Source organism: Heteronotia binoei, chromosome 4 (genome assembly GCF_032191835.1).
Source record: "Heteronotia binoei isolate CCM8104 ecotype False Entrance Well chromosome 4, APGP_CSIRO_Hbin_v1, whole genome shotgun sequence".
Classification (NCBI taxonomy): domain Eukaryota; kingdom Metazoa; phylum Chordata; class Lepidosauria; order Squamata; family Gekkonidae; genus Heteronotia; species Heteronotia binoei.
Window position 1 is genome coordinate 18,644,015 of NC_083226.1, and position 12,997 is coordinate 18,657,011.

Below are 12,997 nucleotides of genomic sequence, written 5' to 3' on the forward strand. Positions count from 1 at the left end.
TGGAAACTGGGGAAGTAGGGTTGCCAGCTCTAGGGAAATACCTGGAGATTTTGGGGGAGGGGGGAGCTGGAGCCTGGGAAGAGCAACGTTTGGGGAGGGGACGGCCTTCAGCGAGGTGCAATGCTCACCTTCCAAAGCAGCCGTTTTCTCCAGGTGACCTCACCTCTGTTATCTGGAGATCAGCTGTAATCCTCAAGAGGTCTCCAGCCACCACCTGGAGGTTGGCTACCCTATCAGAGGAGGGGAGGGTCTCACAGAGGCTATCATGCCATGGCGCCCACCCTCCAAAGCAGCCATTTTCTCCAGGGGAAGCGAGCTCCAAAGTCTGGAGGTCAGTGGGAATTCTGGAAGATCTCTGGGTCCCACCTGTGCATTGGGCATGCATAACTCACGGCCAGTCTGGGGCCACATGGAGAAGAATGCTGCCATTGCGCCCACCGTGAGGGCAGGAGGCTTGTCTCGCTCTCATCCATGAGCAGCATGGGAGGTGACCCATATTCCCATTTGGGGCTCAGGATACTCGAGGGCACAGAGCCCCCAAATGCCTTGACACAACCCTGGTGGCAGTGAATATCAAGATTCTCTCTGGGGGGGCAACAGCTATGCCCGAGACTCCTCCTGCCCTTTCCTCAGACGCTCCGATCAGTCTCTGGTCCTTTCTTTTCGGTCTCCCAAGGACGGAGCTGTCTCTGCAAAGCTGAAAACTCTGCTGCCATGTCCCTGGCTGGCGTGAAGTGCTTGGTGACGGGAGCCGGTGGATTTCTCGGCCAAACGATTGTTTGCCAGTTGCTGGGGGAAAACCTGGCTGAGGTTCGCGCCTTGGACAAAGCTTTCAGCTCAGAGACACTTCAGCGCTTTGCAGGTAAGGGAACAGCTTGTGGGAAGGGAAAAAAGAGTCCTGGGCCCCAGAGAAATTCTGTGATTTAACAAATATAATATTATACCCTAACGATGTCTCTCTCCTCCTCAAACCCTGCCCTCTCCAAACTTCACTGCCAAAATCTCCAGGTATTTCCCAATTCAGAGTTAGCAGTCCTAGCGTTCTGTTCATATGGGGCAAGTTGTTGGCTCCCTGGAGCCATTTTGGATCCGGGAAACAGTGGGAGCCATTTTGGATCAGGGAAACGGTGGGAGCCATTTTGGATCAGGGAAACAGTGGGAGCCATTTTGGATCAGGGAAACAGTGCCATGATCCTGTTTAGACATCCAGAAAACTTCAGATATCTCCCTTGTATAATGAAAACAACGTACTAAGTGTCTCCAACCCATCAATAATACACAAAACACTAGTAATACTTAGGAGAAAAATTCAAAATGTTGTAACATGCACACACACTGTTGCCAATAAATACAATATCCAGAATAAATAAACCAAACCACCAAGTTCCATGACAGTTCCAGGCTTCCAAGGAATACGTAAAGACTTGTTCAACACTCGAAAGGGATATGAATATATTCTCCAACTGTGCATAAAGTAGGTTCTCAATGGAATTTCGATCGTTATTTACCCGTTTCGATTAATATCTTTGTCAAGAGATGAACATATGAGCAACTGAAGCCTTTACTCTGAGGCTCTCTGAACCAGGGGTGTTGGACTCATTTGTTATGAGGGCCTGATCTGACATAAATAAGACCTTGTTGGGCCGGGCCATATCGGGTTGAGCCAATCCTTGTTAGGCCAGGCCACATGTGTATCCATTTAAGATTAGGTAGCAGAGATATAAATTTTATAAAGGACACAGAAAAACACAATTAAATATATATTTTTAAAAAACTTAAAACATGATTAAAACATTAGCACTCATTCGTCGTAAGGGTGCTTCCTTTGTATTTCTCCCAATGGATCGAAGGAACTGGGCAAAGGAAGCTCTGGCTCTTTCCTTCCTTCCCTAGGGGACTGGGGGGGGGGAGGGGGAGGAACCTCAACTAATAGAAGGAAGAGAGGCTTGGCTCAGTAGCTCTGCTGTGCAATTGAGAGAACCTGGAAAAACAAGCTCTGCCTCCCCCCTTCCTCCCCAAGGGAGGAGCCTCAGCCAATGGAGAAAATAGAGGTTTTGCTCTGTAGCTCCTGTGCGATTGAGCAAGCCTTGCAAAGCAAGCTCTTATGCAGAAGGAAGCAAGAGAAAGGGAGAAGGAAGCAGACGACAGCCAGTTGCTCAGGGGCCTGATAGGAGCCCTCCGGGGGCCTGATTCGACCCCTGAACCGCATGTTTGACACCCCTGCTCTAAACTGTATGTCACCTTCAAAAATATTTATTTTAATGTTTCTTATCTCTGGAGCCTTACAGCCTCTGTAATATTAATGACTCAGTGGTGCATACTTCCTGCTGGGCCAGGAAGCTCTAGAGGCAGCCAAGCCTTAATTGCCTGGGTTAGAACGGATAAAAGGAAGTCCTTCTTCATCCAAAGGGTGATTAACACATGGAATTTACTGCCATAGAAGGTAGTGGCGGCTGCAAGCACTGACAGCTTCGAGAGGGGATTGGATGAACATATGGAGAAGAGGTCCATCCGCAGCTATTAGCCACAGGGTATAGGTTGGGGTTGCCAATCCCCAGGTGGGAGCAGGGGATCCCCGATTTGGAGGCCCTCCCCCCGCTTCACAGTAGTCAGAAAGCAGGAGGAGGGGAGGGAAATGTCTGCTGCAAACTCTATTATTCACTACGGAGATGTATTCCCATAAGAAATAATAGAGAATTGATCTGCAGGTAACTGGGGCTTTGGGGGTGCTGTTTTTTGAGGTAGAGGCACCAAATTTTCAGTATAGCATCCAGTGCCTCTCCCCAAGACATCCCCCAAGTTTCAAAAAGATTGCACCAGGGGGTCCAATTTGTGAGCCCCAAAAGAAGGTGCCCCTATCCTTCATTGTTTCCTATGGAAGGAAGGCATTTTATCCTTTAACAATTTATTGATAGCATATGGTTACAAAACTTAATTGTTTCTTAATTATTTCAGTATTAACCCATATGACATTTCAATCCCCCCTCCCTCCAATGTTGACTTCCCCGAGGTTATAAATTCAAATTCAATACTAAAGGTACTACTAACTGATCAAAATTCAATATATATGTTCTTACTACTAAAAAATTGTCCAATGTCTTACTTTCCACTCTTTCTCCATATATCCTTTAAATTTCTTCCACTCCTTTTTAAATATCTCTAAATCATAGTCTCTTAGTGTTCTAGTTAGTTTGTCCATTTCACTCCACGATAAAACTTTCATGGTCCAGTCCCATTTCTCCGGTATTTTTTTCTGGAAGGAAGGCATATTAAAAGGTGTGCTGTCCCTTTAAATGTGACGGCCAGCTCTCCCTTTGGAGTTCAATTATGCTCGTCACAACCTTGCTTCTGGTTCCACCCCCAATGTCTACTGGCTCCACCCCCAAAGTCCCCAGGTATTTCTTGAATTGGACTTGGCAACCCTAACAGAACTCTCTGTCTGGGGCAGTGATGCTCTGTATTCTTGGTGCTTGGGAGGGGCAACAGTTGGAGGGCTTCTAATGTCCTGGCCCCACGGGTGGACCTCCTGACCACTTAAAGCAAGTGATCACTGTGACAAATCTCATCTTGAATGCCCCTGCTATTGAAGCTGTGATAATTGCTACTAACTAGGGCTATTCCTAACGTTCCAACTCAAAAAGAGGATGTTTTCATCCACTTTTTAAAAAGAGCCTCAAAGAGGACAGACACCTAAAAAAAAAGAGGTCATGTGATCTAAGAAGAGGACATTTGGTCACCCCACTTACATGTATAAAGGGTGATTTTAGAAGAAGAGACTCAGAGCAGTTTACAATCTCCTATATCTTCTCCCCCACAACAGTCACCCTGTGAGGTGGGTGGGGCTAAAAGGGCTCTCCCAGAAGCTGCCCTTTCAAGGACAAGCTCTGTGATAACTATGACTGACCCAAGGCCATTCCAGCAGGTGCAAGTGGAGGAGTGGGGAATCAAACCCGGTTCTCCCAGATAAGAGTATGCACACTCAACCACTACACCAAACTGCCTATGGCTGACCCAAGGCCATTCCAGCAGCTGCAAGTGGAGGAGTGGGGAATCAAACCCGGTTCTCCCAGATAGGAGTCCGCACACTTAACCACTACACCAAACTGGCTCAGTAGCCATAGTGAGGAAGGCTAACTTCCACTTGACACATTATTTACTCTGTCTTCCATCAGTTTACAACCTTGGAGAGCATTTCCCATCTTTTGGTTGACAGGTGTCGCTAAAAATACGATCAGCTGACAGACGGCTCAACAATACCCAACTGGCCAGGTGCCCCTCTCCCCGCACCAACAAAGGACAGGGTGTAGGATTGCCAGTTCCAGCCTGGGAAATTCCTGGAGATTTGGGGGTGAGGACAGGGACTTCAGTGGGGTACAATGCCCTAGAGTCCACCCTCCAAAGCAACCATTTCCTCCAGGGGAGCTGATCTCTGTAGTCTGGAGATGAGCTGTAATTCCTGGAGGTCCTCAGGCCCCACCTGGAAGCTGGCATCCCTACCAAGTATTCCTAAAGCATTAACTTTATTAAAACAGCAATGAAGCTCTGGGTTTGATAGTAATGCTAATCCCAAAAAAACCCTGAAGTCATTGACTATTATTGTGAACCAAGGGAAGTGAAGGGGGTGGGCTGGGGGGTGGAAATCTACTCAGACATTTTTAACTTTTACCCTTGTTAAGTGACGTTCCCGTATACGTCTCTGAGTCACTAAATATTTCTCTCTGGAGCCTTTACCCTGGAATGCCAGGGTCAGTCTACAGTTAGAAAAATAAAACAAAAATAAATTAGAAGAGAAATACAGCAAACGACTGTCAAAAAACACGAGCTAGTTTTTAAAGGTAGTCGTAAGAAGCATCCAGCTCTTGATACTGTGTATACTTAAAACAGGGGTGGGGACCCTTTTTTCTGCCAAGGGCCATCTGGATATTTATAACATCATTCGCGGGCCATTAAAAACCATCAACTTAAAAAACAGTGCTCCGCCGAGGAAGAACGATTCAGGCCAGCAGAATTAATGCAAATAATTGTTTTTCTATTTGAAGTCATGTGGGGAGAGCCTAATCTGGCACACACACAAACACACAGATCTGGCCCGCAGTCCTAGGCAAATGCCTAGATTCAGGGCTTTTATGAAGAAAAAGCCCAGCAGGAACTCAGTAGCATATTAGACCACATCCCCTAATATTAGCATATTAGGTCACACCATCTGGGATAATCAAGTGGAAACTGAACTGTGTCAGCAACCTTTCCAGGCCCTGCAGCAATTCTGGCCGGCCAGCCAGGCCCCAGGGAGGCTGCCACACACTACATCTCAGCCCTGTGATCTCTGCCTGGCCCTGGGGAGGCTGCTGCACAGCGCGGCTGGGCCCCACGATCCTCGCTGGCCAGCCAGGCCCCAGAGAGGCTGCCACATGGCTTGGTTCGGCCCAGCAACCCCTGAGGGCCACACCAAGTGACCTCGAGGGCTGTATACGGCCCTCGGGACAGAGGTTCCCCACCCCTGACTTAAAAGAAAGACGGCCCCTTTAAAAATGTTAGGCAGGCAAAAAAAAAAAAATTATTACTGGACATGACTGTAACTTGTATACAAATGTGTGATGACCACCCGCTCTCCCTTCGGATGGCACACCTAGAGGAAAAGTCTAGTCTTAAGTATGAATAAGTACTGAAACTGGTTTCACTGTCTAACTCAGGGGTGGCCAAACTGTGGCTTGGGAGCCACATGTGGCTCTTTCAAACATATTGTTCAGCTCTTGAAGCCCCCACCATGTCAGCTGGCTTGGAGAAGGCATTTCTCTTTTTAAATCACGTCTCCAAGCCAAGCCAGCTGGTGGCTAGGAGAATGCAATTAAAGTTGCTTTCTTTCCACCTCCCTCTCCCTCCCCATCTTCCTTCCTTCCTTCCAACATCTGATGTTCATGTTGTGGCTCTCAAACATCTGATGTTCATGTTGTGGCTCTCAAACATCTGATGCTCATGTTGTGACTCTCAAACATCTGATGTTCATATTTTGCAGCTCTCAAACATCTGATGGTTATTCAATGTGATTCTTAGATATGAACATATGAAGCTGCCTTCGACTGAATCAGACCCTTGGTCCATCAAAGTCAGTCTTGTCTACTCAGACTGGCAGCGGCTCTCCAGGTCTCAAGCTGAGGTTTTTCACACCTCTTTGCCTGGACCCTTTTTTGGAGATGCCGGGGATTGAACCTGGGACCTTCTGCTTCCCAAGCAGATGCTCTACCACTGAGCCACCGTCCCTCCCCATTAAACAAGTTTGGCCACCCTCCCCAGGTCTAACGGTTCTTACAATTTCTTCCAGTAGCACAATTGTCTTCTAGGCTCTGGCCTGTATCTGTCCTCATTTTGGGGCACAGAAAAAGCCCCCTCCCCAGCTCTTGCCTGCTTTCCCCTCCTTTAAAATATTTCCCTGCTGCTTCCTTCGGTATCTCTCAGATAGTCCCAGCATCTCATGCACTCCTGATGTTTCATTCCAAAGATGATGCTGATGCTTTGGCAGTGTCACACAGTGGCCAACCCCCCCCCCCCCCCAAACCAAAGAACACCAGGTGCCATCAAGAGGTCCACCAGTGGTAGGGTTGCCAATCCCCAAGTGGGGGCAGGGGATCCCTGTTTGGAGGCCATTCCCCCGCTTTAGGGTCATCAGAAAGCGGGGGGAGGGGGGGAGGGAGAGGGAAATGTCTGCTGGGCATTCCATTATTCCCTATGGAAACCGATTCCCATAGGGTATAATAAAGAATTGATCTGCGGGTATCTGGGGCTCGGGCGGGGGGTGGGGTGCTGTTGTTTGAGGTAGTAGCACCAAATTTTCAGCATAGCATCCAATGCCTCTCCTCAAAATACCCTCCAAGTTTCAAAAGAATTGGACCAGGGGGTCCGATTCTATGAGCCCCCAAATAAGGTGCCCCTATCCTTCATTATTTCCAATGGAGGGAAGGCATTTAAAAAGTGTGCTGGTCCCTTTCAATGTGATGGCCACAACTCCCTTTGGAGATCAATTTTGCTTGTCACACCCTTGCTCCTGGCTCCACCTCCAAGGTCTCCTGACTCCAGCCCCCAGATATTTCTTGGATTGGGCTTGCCGACCTCTTGATGTAGCCAATCCTCCTGGAGCTTACAGGGCTCTTTGTACAGGGCCTACTGTAAGCTCTTAGAAGATTGGCTACATCAGGGGCATGTGGCCTAATATGCAAAGGAATTCCTGCTACAACCCCCCCCCCGTTTGTGTGTATGTGTGCTCACATGCCTGGAAGTCATGGTTGATTTCGGGTGATCCCTAATTGCCTTCCTCAGCATCCCCACCCTGGTATTCTTTGGAGGTCTCCCATCCAAGTACTAACCACAGTCAACTCTGCTTAGCTTCCAAGATCTGACTTGCCTGGCCTATCCTGGTCAGGGCTATCCTGGACTTCCTTGATGGATACCCATCCAAGTCCCATCCATGTTTAGCCTGGAGAGGTGGCGGCTGAGAGGTGATAGGATCACCATCTGTCCTAGAGAGGATGGGGTGGAATTATTTTCTGTGGCCCCGGAAGGTGGGACCAGAACCAACGGGTTGAAATTAAATCAAACGAGCTTCCGGCTCAACATTAGGAAGAACTTCCTGACCGTTAGAGCGGTTCCTCAGTGGAACAGGCTTCCTCCTTGGGAGGTGGTGGGCTCTCCTTCCTTGGAGGTTTTTCAACAGAGGCTAGATGGCCATCTGACAGCAATGAAGATCCTGTGAATTTAGGGGGGAGGTGTTTGTGAGTTTCCTGCGTTGTGCAGGGGGTTGGACTAGATGACCCTAGAGGACCCTTCCAACTCTATGATTCTATGATCCTACTAACCAGGGTTGACCCTGGTTAGCTTCAGAGATTTGATGAAATCTGGCAAGCCTCGGCCTTCTCGCTCAGGGGGACCCTGATATTATAGTCCAGAAAAGCCCACCTTTATAATTGGCTCCTCCTTCTTTTTTTCTTCTTTTTTAACTTTTCAAAGATTTTATTATTAACTATTTTGACAATGCAGAATAAATATGTGAAGAAGCATTTTAGCAACCTCCAACAGAAATTACTGAGCATGTAAGCACGATAAATCCTGTACAATACGGCTAGAAAATTCAACACCACGATATCATCAAGAGTAAGACTACTTCGTGTAACCAAAATAATACACAAAATACTTTTCAAAAACTGATTCTGAGGTACTGTCTGACTGCACCTCATATCTGATGGTGATGATGATGATAAGAAATATGAAATAAGAAAGTGAACTAAGAATAACATAAAAATAATTAAAAAGTAAGTAAAATATAAATGAAATTAATAACAAATCCTATTCAAAATTCAGAGCGAAAGAATTTGTCTATAAGTTGAGTTGCCTGGTAGGATATCATGAGTTGAAATATAGCCCATAAATGGGAACCATTTTTCTTCAAAAGAAGTAGTTTTAGGATAAATGTCCAATTGAGCTATTTGGTCTGTGATTTTTTTCCATAATTAACTAATCCCATATTTTTGCGAACCATAACAAGATTGAAGGTGTTGTGCTGGATTTCCAGAGAGAAGCTATTGATGTTTTTGCTGCCATTAATAAGCTATCAATTAATGAGCGTCTGACTGTAGGAACTGTTGTACCTTGCCAATATTGGAGAAAAAGTATCAGAGGCTGAAATGGGATTCTATAACCAGTCATTTTAGCAATGTGTTCAAGAACTGTGGGCTGCTCCTTCACACAGACGTATCTTTAAGAGTGAAGGAGGCTTCCCTGGGTCTTCTTACCCAGAGGTTGCCCATACCCAGGGCTCTTTTTCTACCAGGAACTCCTCTGCAGATTAGGCCACGCCTCCTGATGCAGCCAATCCTCCTGGAGCTTATATTAGGCCCTGTACTAAGAGCCCTGTAAGGTCTTAGAGGATTGGCTACATCAGGGGGGCGTGGTCCAGGGATGGAATTCTAGCAGGAGCTCCTTTGCATATTAGGCCACGCCCCCTGATGCAGCCAATCCTCCTGGAGCTTACAGTAGGCCCTGTAAGAAGAGCCCTGTAAGCTCTTAGAGGATTGGCTACATCAGGGGGGCATGGCCTAATATGCAGAATTGCTCCTGCTAGAAAAAGAGCCCAGCCCATCACAACCTGCTCTGCAATGGACTGAGGTGTGTGGCTGATTTTGTCCTTCCAGATCTGAAGAGCACAACTCTCTTGACAATCATGAAAGGGGATATCCGGGACACGTCGTTCCTTCGGAAAGCTGTCCATGGGATCTCGCTCGTCATACACTCCGCTTGCATCATTGACTTCTTGGGCGAGGTCGAGAAGCGCGTGTTGTGGGACATCAACGTGGCAGGTGAGCTCAGTGGCGCGTGGGCATGCTGGAGACGCTCGCCGAGGGGTTTGGGCAAAAAGGTTTTGAATGGCTTCTCGGTGCCCTGACCTGGATACCCCAGGCTAGCCCAATCTCATCCGCTGTCAGAAGCGGAGCAGGGTCGGTTAGTATTTGGGTCGGAGAGACCACCAAGGAAGCCCAGGGTTGCTACGCAGAGGCAGGCAAGGGCAAACCACCTCTGCTGCCTTGAAAACCCTACAGGATCAGCTAAGTTGCATGCGACTTGAAGGCATTTTCTACCACCAGAAGCATCCGTTGCCTCTCCTCAAAACACCCTCAAGTCTCAAAAAGATTGGGCCAGGGGGTCCAGTTCTATGAGCCTCCAAAGAAGGTGCCCATGTTCTTCATTATTTCCAATGGAGGGAAGGCACTGAAAAGGTGTGTGGTCCCTTTAAATGGGACGGCCAGAACTCCCTTTGGAGTTCAATCGTGCTCGTCACACCCTGGCTCCTGGCTCCACCCCCAAAGTCCCCAGATATTCCTTGAGTTGGACGTGGCAATTCTATGCGTGGCACAGGGCTTCCTGGCATCTACTTCTGGTGGCCTTCCTGAAGCCTCATCTCAACCTTGTGGCTTTCTGCAGGCACCTTTCCCAGCAGCGATTCCTCAGCCGGGGAGTTGGGAAATTCCTGGAGATTTTGGGGAAGACCTTGGGGAGGGGAAGGGGGGAGACTTCAGCAGGGCAGGATGCCACCTCTCTGAAGCTGCCATGCCCTGGGGGGGGGGTGGTATTCGAGATCAGTTTTAATCCTAGGAGATCTCCAGGCTGCACCTGGAGGTTTGGCAACAGAATCCCCAAATCTCCAGGAAGTTCCCCACGGCGTGTAATTTCCAGAGCTTCTTTTGTAGAAAAAGCCCAGCAGGGACTCAGTTGCATATTAGGCCAGCCCCCGCTGGTGGCACCATTGTTTTGCACAGGATTTTTTTGTAGAGAACGCCCAGCGGGGACATTTGCATATTAGGCCACACCCCCTGATGGCGCCATTGTTTCACACAGGGCTTTTTTTGTAGAAAATGCCCAGCAGGGACTCATTTGCATATTAGGCCACACACCCCTGACACCATGACAGCCAGAACTGCGTTCCTGTGTGTTCCTGCTCAAAAATAGCCCTGGTAATTTCTATATTAATCTGCAATTTACAGGTTGTAATCAGGGGTGGAATTCTAGCAGGAGCTCCTTTGCATATTAGGCCACACACCCCTGCTGTAGCCAATCCTCCAAGAGCTTACAAGGCTCTTTTTTTGTAAGCTCTTGGAGGATTGGCTACATTAGGGAGGGACAATGGCTCAGTGGTAGAGCATCTGCTTGGGAAGCAGAAGGTCCCAGGTTCAATCTCTGGCATCTCCAAAAAAGGGTCCAGGCAAATAGGTGTGGAAAACCTCAGCTTGAGACCCTGGAGAGCCGCTGCCAGTCTGAGTAGACAATACTGACTTTGATGGACCAAGGGTCTGATTCAGTATAAGGCAGCTTCATATGTTCATCAGGGGGCGTGGCCTAATATGCAAAGGAGCTCCTGCTAGAATTCCACCCCTGGTTGTGATTATTGTTTACAAAGTATACTCAGCCTCCTCACATTCTGCTGCATCTGGAGGTTGGCAGCTCTCGCATCCTATGAGCCAGCTCTCCGAGAACTTCTTTCAATTCATCGTCTCTACTGCAAGCAGTATCAGCTCAGTGACCGAGTAAGGAAAGAACAGATCTAGCTCACAGGCTTAGAGTTGCCAAGTCCAACTCAAGAAATGTCTGGGGACTTTGGGGGTAGAGCCAGGAGAGTTTGGGGGTGGAGACAGGAGTGTGACAAGCAAGATTGAACTCCAAAAGGAGTTCTGGCAACCACATTTAAAGGGACCCCGCACTTTTTAAAATGCCTTCCTTCCATAGGAAATAATAGAGGATAGGGGTGCCTTCTTTGTGGGCTCACAGAATTGCACCCCCTGGACCAATCTTTTTGAAACTTGGAAAGTCTTTTGGGAAGAGGCACTGCATGGTATGCAGAAATTTTGGTACCTCTACCTCAAATGACAACCCCTCTGGAGCCCCAGATACCCATGGATCAATTCTCCATTATACCCTATGGGAATCAATCTTTATAGGGAATGATGGATTGCCCATCAGACATTTCCCTCCACCCACCCCCACTTTCTGATGACCCTGAAGCAGGGGGAGGGCCTCCAAACCGGGGGATCCCCTGCCTCCACCTGGGGATTGGCATCCCTACACAGGCTACAATCCACTAGGACTTCTTTTGCACCCAAATGAAAGGGTATTTGCACAAAAACACGAGCAGTGCTCTTCCAGAATCACCCTTCCTTGGAACGACTTCTGGCCCGGCCTGGGACTGTCCTTATGCTCACCTACCCCACTCTCTGGCTCTCCCTTTCTGGAAAGGTACACAACTGCTGCTGGAAATGTCCCTCCTCCACGACGTCAAATACTTCATCTACACCAGCAGCCTTGAAGTGACAGGCCCAAACCGCAAAGGTGACCCCATATACGACGGGGACGAAGACTCCATCTACCAAGTCACCAACGGATTTCCTTATGCCGAAACGAAGAGAGAGGCGGAAAAGGCTGTGCTGGAGTTGGACGGGCTGCCGCTGAAGGACGGCAGCAGCTTCGTGACCTGCGCGCTGAGGTCCATGTACCTCTACGGCGAAGGCAGTTCTTTCCTCCTGAAGCACGTCGACGAAGCCATCTTAAACAACAAAGTCTTCTCGAGGATGTCCCAAAAGGAGGCGCTCGTCAACCCGGTCTATGTGGGGAACGCCGCTTGGGCTCACGTCCAAGCGGCCAAAGCCATGAGGAATCCGGAGAAAGGCAAGCAGATCCGAGGACGCTTCTATTACATCGCGGATGACACTCCCCATTTCAGCTACGCAGACTTCAATCACGAGCTGGCCAAGGAGCTGGGGTTCGGCGTAGAGCCCAAGCTAGCAATGCCCCTGACGATGCTTTACTGCTACGCTCTGCTCTTGGAGATCGTGAGCTTCCTGCTCCGGCCTTTCGTCAGGTACGTCCCCAGCTTCAACCGCCACCTGTTGACTTTGCTGAACACCCCGTTCACCTTTTCCTTCAAGAAGGCGCAACGGGATTTCGGCTACAAGCCCCGCTACAGCTGGGAAGAGGCCAAGCAGCGCACCGGCCGCTGGATCGCTGAGGTGACCTTAGAGAGGGCCGCCTCCCTGAAAAGCAGGAAAGTCTAAAGCGAATCTCCGGGGGGGGGGGGCGGGGGGAGAAACAGTCCAGAGCAAGCTGGTCAGGAAGGAGGGGATGAAATGGGCCGGACATAGCGGGGGGGGGGTGGTCAGTGGGCTGAAATACCTAAATAAAGGATAAAGAAACTTCCATGTGGCTTCACTGTGCATAGGATAGGTAAGCTACTCTGTTAATAAGTAATTCACAAAAAAGGGATGATGATGAAGAAGAGGATATTGGATTTATATCCCAGCCTTCACTGTGAATCTCAGAGTGGCTCACAATCTCCTTTACCTTCCTCCCCCATAACAGGCACCCTGTGAGGTAGATAGCGCTGAGAGAGCTCTGACAGAAGCTGCCCTTTCGAGGACAACTCCTGCAAGAGCTATGACTGATCCAAGGTCATTCCAGCAGCTGC

At 48.7% G+C, this 12,997-nt stretch overlaps 1 protein-coding gene across 1 annotated transcript; it reads left to right on the top strand.

Moving 5' to 3' along the window:
- Positions 1–703: 703 nt before the first annotated feature.
- On the top strand, positions 704–12,587 carry LOC132570343 (3 beta-hydroxysteroid dehydrogenase/Delta 5-->4-isomerase type 1-like). The gene is made up of 3 exons (XM_060236889.1): positions 704–862; positions 9,180–9,344; positions 11,773–12,587. The coding sequence occupies exons 1-3, from the start codon at positions 715–717 to the stop codon at positions 12,585–12,587; spliced, it is 1,128 nt and encodes a 375-aa protein (XP_060092872.1). The 5' UTR covers positions 704–714.
- Positions 12,588–12,997: the final 410 nt, after the last annotated feature.